At 30.0% G+C, this 24,164-nt stretch overlaps 1 protein-coding gene across 3 annotated transcripts in view; it reads right to left on the bottom strand.

The window, feature by feature from the left end:
* LOC125067943 (fibrillin-1-like) overlaps nt 1–17,308 on the bottom strand; it is a 43,968-nt gene extending 26,660 nt beyond the window's left edge. For all 3 annotated transcript variants that reach the window (XM_047676861.1, XM_047676863.1, XM_047676862.1), the window contains exon 1: nt 17,237–17,308. In XM_047676861.1, coding sequence (XP_047532817.1) covers nt 17,237–17,239 — 3 coding nt within the window. In that variant the 5' untranslated portion in view covers nt 17,240–17,308. The remainder of the gene's footprint in view (nt 1–17,236) is intronic.
* Between the last annotated feature and the right edge of the window lie 6,856 nt (nt 17,309–24,164).

Genomic DNA, 24,164 nt, shown 5'->3' with positions numbered 1-24,164 from the left:
AACAGTTACACGCAAATTTATTCGTGTTGTATAATACAAGTATGATAAATGATTAATGAGTTGTACCCACCCAAGTTGACATGCAGTAAGTCCAACGGGTCAAAAGTATTAAAAAGTTTTTATTGAAAGTATTTTTTTTAAGGGAAGGCATTATTTAAAATTTTACAGATGGACAAAGGACTACTTATTCGGCCATTTTGCTAATCAGCGGTGTAACGGATTCACATGTGGCCGAAATTCATCGTGATATTTTTACGCACTGAATTATTATAAAACTCATTCAGAATTTGACTTATAACCTTCGCTTAAAGTATAAAAATAATGTAATCATATTTTTTGAATTGAATTATATTAACTAATTATTTGTACGAAATTGTTTGTGTGGATTCCATATTCCCACCAAAGTTTACCTTACCTTGAATTAATTTCACCACAAAATGTTTCCAACTAATCTAAATAATGTAGTACTAGGTAACCGAATTTGTCTTATTAGTGAAATTAATGTTATACCATATTATAATTAAAGCAATATGATGCAATCAAATGGGTATTATAATACAATCTCCATCAAATATCCAGCCAAGCGAACAATTTGCCCGCACTGTGATAAAATATCTTAACGCACGCTCACGTCTTTTCTTCTTAAATCTCTTCTTGTATCTTTAAAACTATTGTTCCGAATAGCAAAATGGGGACGATAATTTTTACTTACAAATAAAATTTATTTTAATATACTATTATTATTAATTATGGTTAATTTAGTTATAAAATATTTTAACACAAATTAATATTTTTTTAAAACTTATCAATTGTAGTACATACATAAATTGTCGTGATTTATTCCTTGATCATGTGATACTAGTATAGTTTTTTTGAATCTTCGTCTAGAATTTCAGACATTATTCTATACTTTCCGAAAAATATAGGAATCATAAATATACTTCATACCTATTCATATAGGTCTTTCTGTTTTTGAAATTACAAACATTTTGTGAAAGTTTATATTTGGATTACAAAATGTAGATTATGGTTAAATTCATAAAACTATATGACTCACAAACAAATAAAGCGTACACCTGTATTTACATAGTATGATAATATTTTAACCAAAATATATTTTTTTAACCTGCAGACACATATTGTATAACCAACCAAGCGAGCTGATATAGTGAGGCAGTTCGATACGAAACCATATAAATACTAATTGTCGCGCGCGGTTTCGCTCGCGTTTAAGGGATTGGTCGTCAGGTATATAAAATAGCCATTGTCCTTCCTTAGGATTCAAGCTTGCTTTATAACAAATTTCATCTAATTCGATTCAGTGATTTGGCCATCCAATAGTAAAAATCAGAGTCATTTTTGCATTTATAATATTAGTATAGGTAACTTAAGTTAATGTCAAAAATGGTTTTATTCCATATGCGAGTTATTAAAAAAATCACGAATTTGTGTCATCTTATCGGATATGCTATATCTGTTACAAAATCATTCACAATAATTAAAACCTACCTATTTCATACAATAGCAATACCAATAAACATGTACATATATTTGTTAAAACCAAAAACAATCGATGAATCCGCGAGGCGTAGTCAGTTATAAAATAATTTGTGCGAATAAATATGATTATATTATATGGTAACAAATCTTATAATCGCTGTCCTATATACCGGGTTCAATAAAAACATTAATTATAAACGATAAATGCAGTATTATTATCTCAGAGGTCATTGTTACGGGTGTTGTTACTTGTTACTTAATCATATGTCATTTCTTTTCTCAACGTTTTAGGATTCAGCAATCTTCCAATAAAAATATATACAATTTATTAAATATTTTAATTTATTTACTCTTTAGAAAAATCTGAAGGGCATGATAATTTCGTACAATACACAAGTATTTTATAATATAGAGTCCAACGCTAAATACAGCAAATTGAAAGACAATTTAAAAACGTAGACGTTTGATGTAATAAGCATTTAAGTGACTGGGATTTTTTTTTCTTAATTATCCGTAAGTCAATCTTCTGTTCAAGAGGACAGTAGGTCTCTACCCACAAATAGTAGATATACTGTTACTAATTGTTACTATATATATAAAACAAAAACTATATATAAAACATACTAAGCTTTATAAATCTGATATATTATTTATAGTAAAAATTGTTTTAATGAATGCGAGACAACATTATGAATGAGTAAAATCGCGCTTATTTAAATAAAATCTACACTTATAAACTCGTTTATCCTGACGCGTATCAACGCTAAAACTATTAAGTCTCAATAGACAATTCCAGCTATATACCTGGAATTTAGAACAAAAGTATATTCCATAATGTAAGCATCACCTAAAAAAGGATTATTTTTTTATTTAGACTTAAAGGGGGTAATGCAACGGGTAAACTAATATGAATTTTACTCATACGAAGTTGGGTCGATCAGCTAGGTATATATAAAAATAATAAATAAAAAAATATTTGTAAATCCTATTTTGCTTAGAACTACCATTACGTCGTCGAGTTTAAACAAGTCAACAAGTAATATATAAATAAAAATATAGAACCAAGTTTGTTCATAAGTATAATACACAATATATAACTCTTTAACACGATAACGATATTTAATGCATCGAGATAAATAAAACATTTTTTTTACTAAAAGGTCACTTGCTTTATAAATATATAAACATTATTTTAGCGTTCGTGTTCAATGCCTACAAATTGGGCTCTTCTTGAATACTAAGAAATACAAGATGCTAAGAAGAATTAAATTATAATTAAACAATAACATGGCTTTTACGCTTGTCACGTTAACAGTCTTAAATGAAAGAGGATTAAGCTGAGAAGCGTGAAATACTAAAACCTTCTCCAAAACGCCATTTATCTTAATTAATCTTGACAAATGCGGAGACACTTTTTTGTAATGTCTTATTTAAAAAAAATCCTAAAGCCATGTTCATGAAACTTATACCAGAAGACACAGCGCGAAATTATGTCATATACATATATACGTGTGATTCGCAGTTAGATGAGCTTAAATTTAGACAATAAATTATCACATCTATATAATTATGCTAAATCTAAACTTTTTAATAAAAAAAAAACAAGTTACCAAACTAGGCAATTATAACCGTACCGTACCGTAACCGTAATATTGTAACTTTAGGTATAATCTGTAAAAGATTGCTGTATACGTAACATACGTATATGTGACATCTGATAAGATCATTTGTGGCACAAATGATCTTTTGATTCCTAAAAAATATCTCAGAATAAAAAATAATCCGCGAAGTCGTGACGGGTCAAGGAAGATCTTAAACTAGCTTTAACAATATAAATACGTCTCGTCTCATTAGAATTCCTGTCCTGAATTTCCTGAGTGTCACATACTCGAGTCGATCATCGATGTGCGTCAAGAGTGCGTGCGCGTGCGTGCCGTTATTACACGATGCGACTGCAGGATGCGTCGGCGCTTTAGATCAATTTCAAGATGTGAGGTCGTGTTACACAACGCTTAGCGATACGTATAAATGTTTTTATGTATACATATATAATTTATAATACACAGTTTCGCTCTTTTATCGTAATATTTAAATAAATGTATCACAAGTCTCAATTTTTTTTTAATTATATATATTTATAAGAACCTTTTATACTTGAAATCAAGTGCCAAAATTTGTAAACGACATTTGAACTCATATGTGTACTATGAAAAACCAAATTTTTGAATTGAGAATGATTATAAATGTTTATGCAAAAAATTACGTTTGTTTAGAGAATTAAAAGTAAAGTAAGGCTTGTATTGAAATAACAACATTTTATACCGAGGAAAATATTACAATGCCCTTAATCATCCAAATTTAATAAAAATGTAACTGTGTAACTTAAGGAAAACGGATAAAAATAGCGCGATTGATTTTTTGAAGACTGGATTTTAGATATATTTTAATTTGTAGTTAAACATATTGTATAAACCCGCTACACGCTCCGCTCCCCGATGTGAGTCGGCGCTTAAAATCGATCGTCCCCAATTGGCCGGTTATTAACGCATGCTACGCCCGCGCATCAGTTATACACACAAATAAACAAACCTATACGCGTTCATTATCCTATCTGTTCTCTACAACAGGATTCCGATCCTATTTTTTTAATATTATAGTGATGTACTATTTTAAGGAGAAGCAAGATTTTACGTACAAAAATTTATTTGTGATATTATAATTATTAAATACTGTCTATGTGTGTTTTACTGCTGTGTCTAATTAGTATTTAGATAAGTTAAATAAAAAAGTTATTAAGTTACTTTAGTTAAATTTTGGGGAAATGGGGAAAAAAAAATGATATATCGATGGAATGCGTATAATTATAATAAGCTAACTTAATATATTTTAACGAGTATCTAATTTCCACTCACAGCTTACCTCGACTGCGTATGAGGTAAGCAGTTGTTAGATACACTAACATATTTAATAATAACATATTTACAGAAATTCACACAAACTACTTTGGAGTACAGACTCCGGACAACAGCTATACAAAATTTTGTGATGATCGAAAACATAATAAACAAATGAAACGTATTCCGAATTCGAATAATGTTACCCCTTAATAGCGAGCAATGGTTCATTTTATAACGTCGTACATTAATTAAGATTCAAGCTACACGTGTAATTAATAATACTCTTTTCAAAACACGCCGGTGTATCATTTATGTTAATTCTTTAGATTAATTGTTGTTTAAGATTTATCGGTTACAACTTTAGTGGAATTCCATTCGAATGTTCACTTCATAATTAGATATGGACTTTTAATAATCTGTATATTTTAATAGATATTTAATATAACTTATAAAATTGTGAGTATTCAAAACGATTATAAAAAAATTGAATTATTATCGGACGCTTCATGACAAACCAAATTAATCCAAAAACGACGGAATACTAGAAGCCATAAAAGCTGCACTGCAGCTGCAGATCATCTTGATAGCAAAAGAAGTTATTGTATTGTTCTTATTAATACTTACAAAGTTTCAATTTGATGCCATAATTGGAGGATGTTCTAATTGCATTCCTAGATTTGGTTAAACTAACCTTGCTAGGCACATACAAGTGATTCTTATATACAGTGCAATGTTGTTCTTTTTTAATTCAATCAGTGCGTTATAAAACTAGAGTGTGTGAGTTTTTTTCGAAGATTTTATGTCCTAATTGTAAGTTTTCTTATTTGTTGAATGTTAACAAACAATCAGAACAGCTTATAGAGGTGACCTATTTTTGAAAGAATTCACTTCTAATTGTGTCAGTAATTTAGGTTCTGATAATTTCGTTTGTATTCTTGACCTAAAAAAATCGATACATTCAACTGAAATAGTGCTCTGCAAAACATTCAAATCGATAAAACATAAACTAAATGTTTGGTAGAAAAATGTTTCATAGAATTAGCCTTGAAATAGAATATTTAAATAGAAAAGTTTAAAATAATAAATGTTTCCAATTTCATGTTTTTACATATTCCTACTTCATAGTCATATTGAAGTAGAGCATATTCTTTTTTTATTTAATGACTACTTATAAGACGCAGTGGTAAGAGCCTTAAACAACTGCCTTAATCATCTGGGTTGAATTCGATTGGATTTCGAAGGTATGCAGATGGTCTAGAACAATTTTAATTCGCTTGCAATATGTAATGTCGGTGCAGTTGCCTACTGCATGAAAAACAGATTTGGCAAACTTTAACTTTCGTTGGTCTGACTGATGCCTCTTTGAGAATACTTTTGCAAGGTGATCACTTCTCCGTCACAATACATATTATATGGCCGCTGATTACTCGATTTCACTCAATCGATAGTGTTTAACAAGAGTTCTTATGACACTTACGCGTTAAATCGAGGTGAATATATTCTAACCAGATGAAACCATACAAGACCTATTACAAAAATTAAAATTTGATCGTTTAATTATAAGTAATTTCAAATGAAAAAAAAAGTAGATTATGCGTATCATTTGCAAATGCTTATCAATTTTATAATATCATGTGATACTGTGTTACTTTTAATTTTCTCAAAAAAATTAAGTGTGTTAAGGATAATTAAGCTAAAGCCTTAACACAGGTTATATAAATAATCCATAAAGGATATTAAGTTTCACTCTTGTTAAAATAAATAGACTACTTACAACTTTTAATTAAAGGAATACTTATTTCGTTACATCAAATATTATATGTAAACTTCTTTTTAATATGTTTAATTTTTGCGTGAATATTTTTTTATTATTATTATTAAAAAAAAACTAAATTAACTGTTATTAAAATTAAAATAAAATATTTTTAGGTCGTCGAACTCTGACAAGTAGACAGCGAGGCGCCTGGCGTCCGACGTTGATGTTAAATGATTGATGAATGATTATCCGATGATTCTTCAAAAATATAACCAGTTAAGAGCATTATGCGAATAACTGTACAAGCCTTAATAAGCTTATCTGTGCTATCAAACGTGTCTACTAATGTTGTTACAACACAGTTTTCAATTATGCCCAATCATAATATTTTCTTTAGTATTCTTTGGAGAACGTAATTAAAAAACGAAACGGCTTAACACTAGTGGTAGATTTTTGACTATCAAAAAGCAAATGTAAACACTTCTATATTGAATAAAGATTTTTGACTTTGACTTGACTTTGACTAATATATCCGAAATCATCGATAATATAACTTTTAAGTTTTATTTTATATATTTCGTGTTAGAGCTTTATACAAACCTAGGTAGATACCTGCCACTTATCATATATTTTACCACTAAAACAGAAACATTATACGAATTGCTGTGTACTTCAGGAATAAAAGAAAGAGAGATCATATCTTACTGATCCAATTTACTCCGAAGGTTGATAGCGCATTGGCGATAATGAGGGTTGGTTAATATTATTTTCTCACAGTGCCAAAGTCTTTCGGTGGCAGTAGCTTGCGCAGTTGCCATTGCTAAAATCACTCAGGAAGACATTATTAGATTAGATTTAATCTAGATTTAGCAGGATTAGTATATATGTTTCACTATCTAAAATAATTGTACATCTATTTAACTATTAGTGAGTAACATGTTATCAAAAAAAAAAAAAAAAATGATATCTATTACAATGTTTCGCGACTACGAATATCAATGAAATATTTTACGAACATCGAAGACTCGTTTATTGTATTAAAAATATCGTCGCGGTATGACCTAGAGATATGAAACATCGAAATTAATGTTTAGTGAAAGATTTTATAATTGAAGAAAAGGAATAAACAAACATAGATAAACTAAAACATTATTTCCTTAAGCATTTTTAAAAACATACTGGTTTGGAAAACGGCATGATGCCATAAGAGAGCCATACGAGTCGGTCTTACCCCTGAGAGGTTCCGTGAGATATTTCACATTAAAAAATCTCGAGATTTATTATGAATATTGTATTTTATTGAAATGTACTTTTGTATGCAAAGCTTCCATTATTGGAACAGCCCCGACCTAATAAATTAACAAAATAAACGGAATGTATCAAAATCATCAATCAACTTGATAGATTATCATCTTAAACTAAAGAAAGTAAACAAACGCACGTACGACGACCCCGATTCTTGTATTATTAGATTTTTAAACAGTACACTAAACTAAAGTGGAGCGCGGGGTTAATTACGTAAGTGTTTCAAGTTGATATTATTCTAAGAAAAATATTTTCGGTTAGTATTTGTAGCATATGTTTCTTTTTTACTTGGAATTTAAGAATTAAATAATTAGACTTTCTTCAGAGCTAATTAAAAAAAGTATTCTGCGATGTATGATTTGCATAAATCGAGTAATAAAAACTCAAGTACAGAATATACAATGTAACCAAAACACTAGCTAAAATTTGCGCAAAAAATTCACGAATGAAAGTGTAAAACTATCTCGTGAATAAAGAGTTTAATCTTTTGATGAAAACGAAATGAAAATATATCAATTAGCTAGTTGTTACTGTACCGGTGAATAGAGGCTGACCATAGATATTTGTGATAGTCTCATACATTACAAACGAAATACAGTAGTCAACATTCTTAAAAAAAATGTCTAATATTGGGTAATTGTCTTAAAATACTAGTTACTGGTGGTAGAGTGCAGTTTAATCGCGTCAGGGTATCAACCACCCACAAGTCATTCTACAAATCCGGGGCTACAGTTGAACTCTTTTGTAATTTTAATATAATTGCATTCATACATATTTCTGACATCTGACTCTAGCATAAATAGCTTTGCGTATTATAGAATTATTGTATCGTGTCTGGTCTAACTTTATTTTACCCATCAAAATTACATACAGACATATTCATCCTTCAGTGAGATTGAAACCCAAGCCTATCTTGGTTTACGTTTTCCAAACACTAGACCATCTCAGCTGTCAGAGTAATTAATTATTTAATAAAATCCAATATCCCAAACCGCATTAATGTGTTTGATGTAGAATTATAATTAAAATAAATAAAAGCGCGATTAAGTTAAAATGTAGATACAATGTTTCTTGGTGTAACATGATTCCATATCGGTCATATTTTGCATTAAACGATTTCTCTTACTATTTTGCTATATAACACAGCGATGTAGAATACATCAATGTGATTTGATTACATTCCACAAAAACCGCATGCGTTATTCTAGACTAAATTAACAAAATGCAAGTACATCGGTTAACTATAATCTTAACGAAGTAGGTTATCTCTATGACCCTAGAGTAATTAACTCCTAAATTTGGTCCAGTTGCATTATCTAGAACTAGGCGATCTATCATTTATTTATGCCACGGTCATTCATAAACTATTATAATAACATAATTATTAATTAATAATATCAAAAAAGAACCAATTCATTGAGATAATTCATATATTGAATAAATTTGTATACGTTTTAAAATAATATATATATATATATATATATATATATATATATATATATATATTTATATATAAACGGCTTGTCGTAGTTTTGCTATACATATAACAAAACTACGACAGAGAATTTATACACGATAGATTATTTTCCAGAATAGAAAAACATTCGAATAACTAAATTTATATAATATGTGATGCAATTACTTGGACTTATATAAATTATAAAAAAAAAATATTAAAAAAGGTATATTGGAAAAAATTAAAAATATACAAAAAGATATACATGCTATTTCTTCCTCAGTAACCGCTCACAATTTGATCCGGAGAGACATCCGTAACAATGGAGATGAAAATTAGAAAAAAATTGTTCTAGTTAATAAAACTTTAAATTGGATATCTCAGTCATTTTTTTTTTTAGTAAAATTTCCATTATAAAATGAAATACGACATCCCTCTACAAAAAATTTACTTAATTTATAAAATAACACACACATACATACATTTGTATATATGTGTGAATTCAATTTAAAATAAAATTTGAGTACTTACAAACACATGTGCGGAAACACAGGAATAGTTTATTTCAAAACACAGCACGAAAAGCAGATAGACGATATTATTTAACGTGTTTCACATTCGGAACATGAAACGACCCGGAGGACTATGCTCTTATTCTAGTTGTAAGGTTTCGGCTACGGTTGATGCCGAAAGAGAGGTCCTACCTTTCGCCCAATGTGGCTCGTACGATTAATCGAGTTTAAAATCGTAGATCGCACAAGAGAAATTTGTCGTTAAATATATTCAGAAATGAAGTAGCAGAATACGAAATCAAGCAAAATATACTACAAGTGGAAATATAATAAAAAATATATATCCACTTTTAGTAAAAGCGAGCATAAAAGCGAATAGTAGTGTAGGCTAAAATAATATTTAGCCGTAATATAATCAGTGCAATCTTATAGAGCTAGCTTATTAGTTAGATTTTAAAAATTGCTGAAGGCCCCACGTGTTTTATTCCTTTATTTTTATTCAAATTCCATTACAATATTAATTAAATTACTTACGTAAATTACGTGTTTTTTCACTTTATTTTAGAACACTTAATAAAAAAAATATTTAGCAATTTTAACCGTAAGATTGTTGCAAATTATTTCAATACAACACATTTTCAGGCAATGTCTTACAGACAAATCGTATTGGACACAGTAGTCGACTAGCTTTAAGCTTAAACAAGTAACGTCTAAAACGTTAAACTATTGATTGTACATATTATAGGTTGTAGTACCGGCGTTAATTGGTGACTTGTTAGAATGTAGATAACACCTAATAAGTTGTATTAGCTTGAATAACCATCATAACACAGCCTCTTCAAAGTTTGGTCATAGGTTTTGTATTTGGAGTAAAATAGTAACAGTCAGTGAGTGTCAAACTGCTACGTAGTCTCTTGTTGAAATGAAGGGTTAAAATTTATTTCACATGTGTTTAATTCTATACATACAAGGTTCCGTATTATATAAATATTATCCGTATATTATGTCATATCCGTATGATGTTTACCTTTGACGAAGAGCAAGAGATAAATATTATAAACACAAATTAAGCACATGAAAACTTGGCACTTGTATGCCTGTTTGGTTTCAAACCCGCCATATTTATTCTCATTTCGGCTCAAAATTTTAAAATATCTTTATTCTTTAAAGTATTGAAAATGTATCCAATCAAAGTAAAAAAAAAAACATTATGAAAAACCTAAATTCATAAATTGTGATGTCTTGGCTTGAAATTAATAGGAACGATTTAATTACGATGAGTACAAACAAAAAGGATGACTTCAAATACTAGTACAATTATCATTAAAGTGTAAACTTAAATGATAATTGTATCCTATGATATTACATTATCATAATACCTAATTTCATAAATCAAACTTGGCTTGTATCATATATCATAACGCGAACGTAGGACAGAGAGCTGTTCATAGTCGAAGAAAGGGCACACGGAAGCAGCCGGCTATCAGATCAAAGATATGTTATGGAGCACATCTTGGGATATTATTATCTTAACTAATGCATAAACATTCATACAATTTCCTTGATCTCGGTGAACAAAGATCTCTACATGGTGACCAGCTGGTATCTCTTAGCTCTGAAATAATTGAAAGTGCAATAATAAGACTGCCGATGCTGTACTAATTTATACAAGAATAGCAACTGTATAAGTTATAGCCGGGAGGAAATCAACTGAAATTTTGTAGCCAGTATTTCTCCGTTGTATCGCAATTAAGATTATCTTGACGAAAAATGAAACTGTCACCAATGAAGGCAATAAGACGGGATGCTATAATATGTTGTATGACTTTTTTTGAATTATTATTCCAGACAAATAATAAACTACACAATACCCTTATTGGCCTCTCCTTTATTAAGGATCATTGCAATGTATTTTATAATATTATACGAAAAAGCTTTTGCGGATTTTTCTATCAGCCTAACACGACCTGGATTTTATTCCTACATCTATAAAAGTTATTATAGTTGTGTTCGAAAAATTACTAATATTCCTATCTTTTTCCTCTAGTTAAGCGTAAAGGTTATGTTAAAAGTGAAGCTGTCAATGTAACATAACTAATCAGCCCTAGTCTCCACAATTTAGCTGTTAACATTTTTATTAAAAAAACTTTTATATTAAATTTATGCATTATTTTCTATTAACAGCCTTACTTGTTTCGTAGCTAGCTTTATGGGCCTAGAAATCTACGTCCTATCATCAAGCTCCTGGTCGGGCCGTAACAAAGTTACTGTGTTTTTCGTAAAGAATGTAAAACGCCTGAACTCTTTGCAGTCGTATCGGACTTGAGATCCCTTTGGATTTTGAGGGTGGGGGAATAAAGAGTATATCTGTGTTTGCCTACAAACTTAATAACTTAACTATAATACATATCGCTCAATTGGCTAGTCTCTCCTTGGCCAAATTATTTTAAGAGGATATCATTTCTTTTCCTAAAGCCTTTACATATTTATATAAATAATTTGTAACAACATGTCATATTTTAATGTTCATAAAAAAATAAAAATAACTACTCTAATAATCATGACCTGGTGGGATATTAGCTTTTCCCGTTGCATCGCAATTCAGATTAGGAATGAAATTAAATGTTATCTTAATGATTCCCTGGTTATGATATCAAAGATCAAGTCTGAGAACAATTCATCAATTTATCTTAGTTTTAAGATTATCTTAAAAACTGCACCACTAATGCTCCTCTAACAGACCTAAATAGACAAATAATGACAACGCAGCCTTGGTTACATCTCATTGAACGATTACGAGGAATCCGCGTTCATTTTTTTATATTAGCTTTAAAGTTGACAGCTTGCGTACTATTAAACTTTATTTTGTTGAATTTGTGACAAAATGAATAAGTATTATGTAATTATTACTTATTTATATTGATAATATTAGAAAGAAGCTATCAATTTTATATTAGTCTACCCTTTATAACTAAATAAGTGAAATATTTTTGGAATTACCTGCTGAGTTTCTTCCATCAGTTCTTATTAGATTTCTGAGATATTGTTATGAATACTTATTATTGTAAAAGTATTTGGCGAGAAACAAAAAGTAATTATTCCTTAATAGAAGTTAAATGTTCACATTTTTACTAATATTTTTTTTTACATATTATATGTCGCAAGATGTAGATTAGAATGTAAATATGATTAAAATAGCAGAAATTCCAAGCAGATATGTGAGTGTAAACACTGATAGCGCAATTATTTTGCGGTACACATCTAACCGGCTTAACTCGTCATAAAACGAGAAAAACAGACGCGAAAATACATTACTTACAAGAGAGGATGACATGAGAGGATGCCGTTGCCCAGCGTTGGGAAATTTATTATACTTTACTGTGGAGATATCATAAGAAATGATCTTCGCATTCGAAATTAAATTGCTCAAGGAAGCCTTAAGCTATAATATTAAGTATACAATAATCAAAGGTGTGAATGAGTTTCATTTAAATATTGTGAAATAAAAACTAAGTATTACAGACAAACAAGTATTGGATTTTTTGCAATAGGTAAATTTTATAAAATTTAGCATCTTGAGATTCAAATCTAAGACGTGTGAATCTTAAGCGTAAAGTAGGCATGTTTGTTAAGTTAAATAATTTAAAAAACCACTATCATGTTTCTAATTACTATATCATGTTAACAATAATAGTTACATTGTCGACGTAATCATGACTTCCAAACCAATTTCGGCTACAGCGACTACTAGCTACTTTTAAGGGAGTGTGCGCAACATCGGGCAGAAAACCATCAATTTTACATGGTTTCCGAAACACGGGAGTGTAAATACTGACTATTTAAACAACCTATTTCTGAGAAGTTATTAACAGAAAATCCTGGACGGAAACGAAAACGAGATTTCAACTATAGTTTTGCATAAATTGCATTCGCTATTAAACCCCTACTAATAGTAAGGGTTAGACAAAATTTAGTAGTTAAAAGTTTAAATCAATATTGAATTTATTTATTATCGGTGGCTCAACGGTACATATGAGGTCTAACAATGTGGATATCGTTCGATCATGACCCTTTGAACTATTGTTCTAAAGCTTGCTTAAAGCTTAGATGGAGGAGACAATAGATACGGTACAATCTATAAGATTTTTTTTTTGTCTACAACACACGATATTTAGATTTTTAAATCGATGTATATTTTTAAATTATATATCGATTTAAATGTCATTATAATTAAAATATCACAACTCGTTTAAAACATTTATATAATCTGATACCGAATTAGCGATGTCTTTGTTATTTTACCTTATTTTTAATATTCAAACCACTTCGACGATAGTTTTTATTACCACATAAACAAATGACAGTCTAAACAGCTGCGAATTATTCATAATTCATTCGAACACTTAATTTTCTTATACGGAACCAGATGAAAATAATCCTTAACGTGGGGTAGTAAACATCAATTTTGACAGCGGCTGTCATATTTATGAGATCCCATTGTATTTGAGTTTGAGCTAGTAAAATCGCGAATACAATGACAAATTAACCCATACAGGCCAATGACAACAGTCGTATTAATCTTAGACCTAGACGCAGGGCTGACAGCGAACTATTAATGTTCCTAAAAGAAAAAGTATGTTTTTGCATCCGAATTTGATTCACAGAGGCAAAAATAAATGAAACTTAGTTAAAATCTATAAGATATTTTAAATTATTGTATTTTAAATAAAATAATATTTTGATAATTAAGTTACAGAATATACATGATAAAAAAAAGTTTAAAAATTAGAAGAAGAAAGTATGATAAAATATTGCAAAATTTGATTTAATTTGTTTTTTTTTTTATATTCTTAACGGACTAGTTGCTTAAAAAATTAGGTGCGTTACTCACGTTAAAAGCTAAAATACATATTTGAAAAAATGAATGAGTGAATTAATGTATTTAAGGTTAATCTTTATAGTACTATAAATGTATACAAATACCTTTTAGAAATTATACACTAAATTTATTTGTGTATTTCTTTCTGATATGCGAATTGTATAACTGAAGCACGCTGTCAAACGTCAAACGACAAAATTTAATGTTACAATAAATAAAACTTTCATTATATAAGATGTATATCTATATACAATAAAGAAATAAATTTTAACTAAACCAGCATAATACAAACGCATACCGAATAGGAACTAAAGGGTAAGGTCGATTTGAGTCTTGACATAAGAACCTAGGGCTTTATGAGTAATAAATAATTAGACGAGCTTTTGTAGGCTTCGACATGACATGATTCATCCGGATAATGAGCTGTAACTTATGCCGGAAACAGATATTAAACAATAAATTATATGTAATGTAATATTATTAATGTGACTTAGATAATGTAGAAAAAAAATTGTTTAAGTTTTCATGAATAAATTCAATTAATTGATGAACAACAATATGAGATCAAATTATACATTTTATTAGATCTCGATCACAATAAAAATAATACTTTAACCAAATAAACGGGTGAAAATTTTTTAAACGTAGGGTAATGTAATATTGAAATTGTATAATAAAGTGTTGCTTTCTGCAGGTCAATCTCGATGTTACCCAGTCAACAGTTATTTTACTCGCAACGAGTAATACTTATTTTTTCTGTGATTTCGTTTAAACGGTGAGTGTGGCCAATGGACAATGTGATTACAGAGATAATTGGCGTAACAACAAATAACACATAGATTTCGTATTTATCTGCTACTGCAGTACTAATGTCTACGCACCGAAACTTCCTACTTGTGTGCTTGCTTTCTTAAAATAATGAAATAAATTATCATTGTCATAAGGCGCCAGCGGTTGCTGCAAATCTTAATATGTTTACAGCTTTTGAGAAAAAAGGAACAAGTTTTCCCTGAAATCAATCCAAGCATATCCTTCTCAATAACGTGAAAATACCTAGAAGGCTTGAAGTCTAAAGAATTATTAACTCTATTAAACAATGTAAAGCTTACAATTTAATAAATTTTATTTTTGTTACTCAATAACATACTTGTATATTTCTTATTTACATGACAAACTCATAATGATCCTACGCTTATTAATCCACGTTTTTTTTTTTTTGAACATTATTTGATTACATAAAAATACGAATAAAAACGAAAATTTACATTGAAAGAAAGGCGCACAGAATCTGATAATGAACACAAGACTGTAAATAACTTAGATTTGAATTTTGAACATAGGAACTGTCTCTACCCTAAATATTCTTTAACACATAGATTATATCATATTAAGCTTCACTTGCTTATATTAGTTATCAGGGGTCGGTGCAGCAGTTTCATAACACTGCAAGAAAAATGATTTGATTTGGCAGATTGTCACGGCTAACCGTTCACCTGATGCTAACCATCCTTAATAAAGCTGTTATTATTTGGTTGTTTTCCCACCTCCACGCGGATTACCATTAATATTTTACTGGTTTTTAAATCTCTAGTGTCGGAACACTAAATATTGAAAAAACCTCTATCGTACTCTTCCAGAAACCTTACTCATATAACAGATATTAATTAATTCATTACACGTATTTACTGATTCACAATGAAAAAAAACTATGAATATAAACGAAATTCCCACACTGAACTTAGTAACTGTCAACGGACGTGATTGCGATTGCGCAAATTAGCCTTCTGCTGTTCCTATACTGATAACAGTAGCATAACCCTGGCCCTATTTACTGAGGATGTACGCACACGCTAATTGTTGGATGATAGCAAATTTTAATTAGGACTCCGAAATCTATTATGTAGTTGAGTTTATACGTATAGCATCGTTGTAACATCTTCAAAAACTAATCATTAATAAATCATTATTATAGAAACTCTCCTAATAAGTTAGTCCGTTTATAAGTTACATTACGTAATTCCATTTTCATTAACACGGTTTTTGTTCCTTGACAAAAATTGGAATAAGAAAATCGTGTTATTTTATTTTAATGAAACGCTTTGAGTGGGTAGTTCAAAAAGCTGTTTATTGAATTTATTGTATAAAGATCGCTGACAAAGGCCTATGAATAAAGGAACGACGAGATTTTAAACGAATTCTCGTAAATAAAATTAATTTTAGCCGTCGAGTTCTCGTATTTTGTTACGAATTGTATGGGGTCGGCATTCGCGGTAAGTATCGAATATATTCCACTTAGCACCTGGCTTTTCACAAATTAATCAACTGTACAAAAAATATTTTTAATTTGTGTTAATATTAAATCTGAGCATTTAAAAATTAAATATACGATTTTGAAACACTAATGCATTCGAATAATTGCGAAATCAAATGTCGATTTTAATTGAATTTCTGAACTCGGAATAGTATTTTTAATATTATTTAAATTTAAACATAATATGTATTTTATTTATCTTAAAGGCTAATTAATTATCTTTTCATGTAGGATTTAAATAATTTATTTTATGTTATAAATTGTTATCGTTTCATGAAAAATGTAAGGTTTATTATATGGTTTCTCGATATTAGACGATTAATAGAACATAATATGGTCAGGGTAATTTTATTATAAAACTTAACGATACGAAACAGAACCGTTAATCAGTGTAACAATAACAAAAACATCCCTAGTTGTGATTTACTTAGACATAAGCTTTGAATAAATTATCTTTAATTTACAAAAAATAATGACATACTCTTAAAATATTTATTAATAAAATATATATATTTTTTTAAACATTACGTAATACGATACCTATTCGTAGCTAGGCAATGGGCGGTCGAGCGCCCGGGGTCCGCTTATTTATTATCCTTTTATTATTTTATCACAATTACCATGCCACTGGTCTCTGATAGGACACGCGACAGCTACGTACTGAGAACAACGAGACACGTGCGTCCGGGACGGCGGCGCACTGCCAACTGACTGAAATCGCGAGCTTTATCAATGGGCGCATGTTATGCGCACGCGCACGTATGCTCTACCACTTAGATCTATGCTTCCGTTACGTTATTAGTGCTCTTTACCTAATGTTTGTTTATTGCCTCGATCGAGTGGGTGCTTGTTTTTCTATCAATATTTTCCCAAAGATATCAGATCTGTATCACATCCGTATTACATCTTGAGCATGCAAAATTTTTGCACACACAATATAAGTTCCCAATAAAATCATCAATGATTTCAATACAGTTATTGTAAGTGAAATAAATTGTATGTAATTGGATACTTTGCACTATAACATAAAATCTGGTTATTTAATTGTTCTATTAGTATGATATTTTACATATATTGCATTCCGAGCCTGTGTAAGCTTTACATTTAATTCAATCTGGCTAATTGTCGAAGTAAATTATAAGTACGTATGAGATAAAGTGTATAATAGCTCCTGAGATAAAGTTTATTTAGCTTTTGATTGATTGATTTACTGTCGTTTATAAAGGATAAAATATTATATAAATTCAACTTCAGTTGAAAATATGACCATCTATACCGGTTTTGCTATCAAGATCAACAGCGTAATAATTTCCAAGCAACATAGAGCGTTCAATAAAAACTCTATATTACGGTAGACTCATTACGTGTAATATGTTTATTTTTTATTCCTTTACACAATCTCACCTCACAATCAGGCGGATTCCTTCAACTGGTTAAGTGTAAAAAAATGTTTTATCCTTCATAATAATCTGTAACCAACTAAGACGATATACGATATTATCTTTTATTTTTATATAATTTCAGACAGATATTTGAGAATAACTTATCTATCATGTATACATTTAACGATTTATATAATTATGTAACTCTCTGTGTATTTATTTATCTCAATACTTCGAAAGTTGTAAACTCTTTCTATTTCCCTTTTATTTCAGTATTTAATTATATAATAATAATAAAATATTATCAACAAAAAAAAATAGTTATAATAATTTCTAAAGACTTTCGTGAGTTTTAGGGAGACTCGATAAGCTAACGGTTAACGGATCGACTAGCGGTGTGAAAGTTCGACTGGATCCAGTCCTGGAACAATAGAGCTGACCTATTGTCGTGCTCATAGCACAAGTTTAAGGCATTTTTGAGGACGAACATAATCAAATTACTGTTTTGAAACCATTATTCCTAGAATCTAATATAACACAACATAACTAAAATTTTGTATTCGGCATGTACTTTGTTATTTCATATTATTTACATAAAGATTGGCTTATTTATATAAATAAGTTTAATTTATAATAGACTCTTTAAGAACTAAATATTATAAGATTAATCAATTAACTTAATACACTTTTCGTCTGTTTCAAATTTTCATCGGCAAGATGCCTGGAAATATTTATTTAGATTTTAAATGCAAGTTGTTGTACTGCATCCTAAAAAGAGAGAAATGATTTAAACTATTTTATTTTACTTTTTACTTGGTGGTAGAGCTTGGTGCAAGCTCATCTGATATTCTACCGCCAAACAACAGTTCTCAGTATTGTTGTGTTCCGGTTTGAAAGGTGAGTGAGCCAGTGTAACTACAGGAACAAGGTACATAACGTCTTAGTTCCCAAGGTTGGTGGCGCATTGGCGATGTAGGAAATGGTTGATATTTCTTACAGCGCCATTGTGTAAGGGCGGCGGTGACCACTTACCATCAGGTGGCCCCATTTGCTCGTCCATCGACCTATACCATAAAAAAACAACATACCGATGGAATAAATATAAGCTGTTTTATAAAAAATATATCAATTATTACTAAACGTTACCATTTTACTTACATATGTACGTTATTTACCGGCTGGCAAAGTTTGGTCGGCGTCATGATTACGATGCTTTAAGATGATGGGGACCGTAGTCTACCGGACACCTATAGAGCGTTCCTCAATAAATAACGTAAGTGAAATTGAAGCATTTAATAATATTAATCGTATAACATAAGGAAGTAATCAATATTGACGTGAATATTTCTGATTAGGGTGCTTACTTTAGATGTCTGAGATTGAAGAAATTAATTAAAAATATATAACAAATGAATGTCATACATATATAATTTCAAACTCTAGATATAATTACAATTACATTTATCTTTATTCAAATATTATATTAATCCATTTTAGTAGTGGTCTGTCAATATTGAAGTAAGGCATTTAAATATACAGAATTTATATAACATTGGAATGTAGACTCTACCGAAAAGAATTGGCAAGAAGATCATCAAACTTCTTTTTCATAAATGAAATACAAAATATTTTATCAACTGTGCCAATAGCTTTATATATATATAATAAATAGAATAGAAAACGCTTTAAAAGACCAAAATATATAACAACATCAAAGTGTAGCTCATTGAACTGTCTTACGGCTTATAAACCACAAATCACGGAATTTGTCTTCTTAGAAAAACCGCATATAGATAATACCCACCTCCTATAACTTGAATTGAACAATTCTACTAAATGATGTCAGTATACTGACATAAACCAACCACAGCTGTAATCATGGTTTGTTATTTATAAATTATTGTTTTGTTCATTTATTTACGTTTTTATTAGCAGTATTTACACACATACAAGCAAAGTAAATATAATAAAATACACATAAGTAATTGACTTAATGTAGAGTACACGTATACTCTAAGGATGCAGTTTCTAACCCCGATTACAAAAGTATCCCTAAGAGTAAACACCATATTTAAGTGTCTAAACAAAGACTTGCATATTCATTAATTTTGACTAAGTATTTAACTTCATATAACAAAGAGCGGTTAATCCGTCATCCTAACGAACTCGCTCGCCAGCTCACCATGAACCAATATATGAGACGACCAAAACGTCATCATATCTTAGTGCTAGAAGACCGGCAGAAGCTGAGCAACAGATGAGTGGTGCCTCCAATGGGATGAACTCCATCACTGAACAGATTTGGTCATAACTTTAGGGCTGATTGCAAATAAAAAAAGTATTTCGCTTCACTACCGGGTGTAAATCATCGAATTATATATTTACCGTAGCACAATCCAAGTAATTTCAAACACTATCGATTGATTCTGTTTTTACGTGAATTCTGTAATAACCCTGAAACGACCTTCATTGAAATTCTTCAGCAGTGTGTAATCGAAGTACATGCGTCACTTATGATCATTGTTCTCTTATAAAATGTGTTTCTGGGGCTAATTGCCAAAGAACAGCTTTCAAAATATAGACAGACGTGTTATATTTTCAATCTTAAAAAATATCTGTAAAATTATATAGAACATTAAAGAATTAAACAATAGTTAAAATTAAAATGACATCCCATATATACCCTACAGCCAATCTAATTTAAATTTTTCATTAATGAAGGTTTGTTGACAAAGTTGTCTATTAGTGCCGAGCACAATGGATTTCTAAATATAAATTTACCACATTAATATAATCAGTGGTGCTTGCCTATATTTAAATTCGATACACAATCTTCACTCACAATCGCCATCTCGACCTGGAAACTAGCAATATCAAAGTTATAGTATAATTCATTCCAATTACTAATATTGATTAAATTATGGCTTATTTAACACTCAAGTGGAACCTGTTTACAACATTAATCTCAATTTAAACACACATTTCAGTATTAATAACTGTATTCAAATGGAGCTTAGTTCAACTGTTTATTTATGAAAAAGATGGTCGCTAGTTCCATAGCAATGTGTTGAATAATAAACTATGAATATCAAATGATATCGCTCGTGTATATATTTATAAAATTCGAAGGTTTAACTCATCTCAGAGCACATCTAACCGGTAACATAACTGGTAAATATTACCGGTAATCTTAACATCAATAACAATTATAGTATTTAAGAGAACCCTTATTTTTTAACATGTATTATGTGTAAAGTACACACATGAAAACCAATATATAAAAAAACGTTCCGTACAAGTAAATAATTAACACGAACCCGATTGATGAGCTCCGACAAATAAATAAATATCATTTTTTTTTTCGTGACAAATACAGATACTCTAAATATTTAAACAATCAGGTATGACCTGGTTAAAAAAAATGTAATTCTCTAGAATTATTACGATAACGATTAGCTACCAGATTGATAGTTTCATAAAACCTAACCTTTATATTCATAGTAACTTTAGTACAAATATATATTTACATTGCATATATGTACTACATAATATCCAGATATAAAAACGACATATCAGTACCTACTATAGTGAACGGTTTCATCGTGGCAGCATTTTAAACATTCACATAATTATTTATATCAATACTATAATTTATAAAACATAAATAGCCACTAAATTTCTATACTCTGTGTACGCAGACTGTGCGTTGTCCTATATATTTAATGTTGATCGTTTGTCTCACGGACGCACGCGCAGGTGTTACGAATTCTTACGTTTTCACATATATTTACAAATATGGTATTCAATTTATTCAGTTCTTTTTAAGATTTCTTCTGTTGAAAACAGTTTTGAGTCTGTATTTAAAATTTATAATTACCTTTTGACTGATATGTAGATATATAATAACATCATTGAATTCAATTATATAAATTGCAAGTCTTATGGCAGACTTATCTTTAATAGCGATCTCTTACAGGCATACTCGGATGTAGATTAAGATGTAGGCTTGTTAGAAATTGCTAGAAAATGGTAGTGCTAACCTATATCAGAATAAAACATTTTTTTTTTTTATTTATTTATTCTGTACTCAAAGAGGAAGCACATTCTGCATAGTATCTTGAATGGACAGCAAAAATGATTAATGTTTTATTTCTTCAAAATATTTATTGTTTCAGAATTATAAATCAAAGCAAAAAAGGCCACAGATATTTTATTGATTATTTCACAAAAGGATATTATGTCTAACAGTGGTATAAACCAACGTGTCTCTTTTTTCCTATGCTTCAAGTGTAAAAGATTATGATAAATGTATTTTATTATACTTATGTATGTGTGATATAAGGAGGAGGAATGAAGCTATTACGATATAATAATAAATGATTTCATACTTTAAGTATCAATCTAGAATTCTTACCACCATTCCACGCGGTCAAGAATTATACAGTAGCTAATTTTGATCCATATTGGTATATTGTAGATATATTTAAGGACTTAATTATAATAATAGTAAATTAAAAGAGCCGAGATGGCCCAGTGGTTAGAACGCGTGCATCTTAACCGATGATTTCGGGTTCAAACCCTGGCAGGCACCACTGAAATTTCATGTGCTTAATTTGTGTTTATAATTCATCTCGTGCTCGGCGATGAAGGAAAACATCGTGAGGAAACCTGCATGTGTCTAATTTCAACGAAATTCTGCCACATGTGTATTCCGCCAACCCACATTGGAGCAGCGTGGTGGAATATGCTCCAAACCTTCTCCTCAAAGGGAGAGGTGCCCTTTATCTCAGCTGTGAGACATTTTCGGGCTGCTAATGCTAAAAAAATAAATAATGTAAATTGATATTTTAAACAAAGACTAAATGTTTTTGCATTAAACAAATGATCTACCGAAACATTTAGTGGTAGACCCGATGAAATAAAGGCAATATTAGACGTTTTATATTGACTTAAGGCAGACCATAACACTTCAAAAATAATGTGTTGCAGAAGGGGCGTTTGTACTTTTACACCCCCAATATATCACCTAAGCATGTGCACAATGTTCGATCAATATAGTTAATATATCGAATAATAAGAGGAAACCATCGATATAAAATAACTGGAACTACAATTTGAAATAAACAAGAATAAGAAGATTTCTTTTATTTGTCTTTATTATATGCAAGTACGTAAAATTTTAAGCTAAGATAGCAAAAGTGAATACGCGAATAATTGATTATATCAAAATCTAGGTAAACTTTAAAGTTATCACGTGCTTAATCTGTCTTTTAATTTTTTTCCTGCTTGGGAAGAATAATGTCACGCCTAAAACTGGATATGTAATATAGTAAGTATCTATATATTATTTTCATTTATAATTTCACTCGGTAGATTGTTTACAATTTTTCTGTTTGGAGTTGCTAATTATTGTTCTTCTTGCTAACAAGGCCCGTACTAGCTACTATCGCGCAGTTGTGGCAAACAAGATCCTTTCTCGCAGCCTAAAACATTATAACTCTTTATAAATTATTGTCCAATAATGTAAGTAATATTAAAGACGTTTCAATGAATAGTTATTTACGTATATGATTTCCTCGGGTTCTAACATATGTCTTTGAACCCAAGAAAGATTAAACCACAATTAATACTTATAAATAATAATTATAAATGATAGGTCAGTCAATGTTTGAAGACAAATACAGCAGTAATAATTGATTTCAGAGCCAAACTTGTCCATGATGGGAATCACAATGTTCGCAAAACAAAGCGCCTGCGCTAAACAAACGCAGTGTAGTCTACGAAGTATTTTATTTAATTTCCATGTCTGACCAATTTAAAAAGAACATTTTATTATTTAAAACCCGGCAGCATCATAATGCTTAATTCGATGAATTTTAGAAAATATCAACCAAATATTCTTTTCTATACGAATTGCTTTGAAAGAATCGGACTGGAGTGTGGTTGATCTGAATAGTAATTACGATTTTATGTGTTTTACAAGACACGAAAATGTTGAAACGTTGGATTTTCTAAATAAGTAAGTTGACTGGCAGAGTGGTCATCTGATGATCATAACTGTCCATAGACAATGGTGCTGTAGCGTCTGTAGCCATCCCTTGCATCGTCAATGCGCCACCAATCTTGGGAACCTAGATGGTATGTCCCTTGTAACAAGCACAAGTTA

Source organism: Vanessa atalanta, chromosome 12, assembly GCF_905147765.1.
Source record: "Vanessa atalanta chromosome 12, ilVanAtal1.2, whole genome shotgun sequence".
Classification (NCBI taxonomy): domain Eukaryota; kingdom Metazoa; phylum Arthropoda; class Insecta; order Lepidoptera; family Nymphalidae; genus Vanessa; species Vanessa atalanta.
The sequence above is the reverse complement of the archived record's forward strand: the minus strand, read 5'-3'. Positions and strand labels throughout refer to the sequence as shown.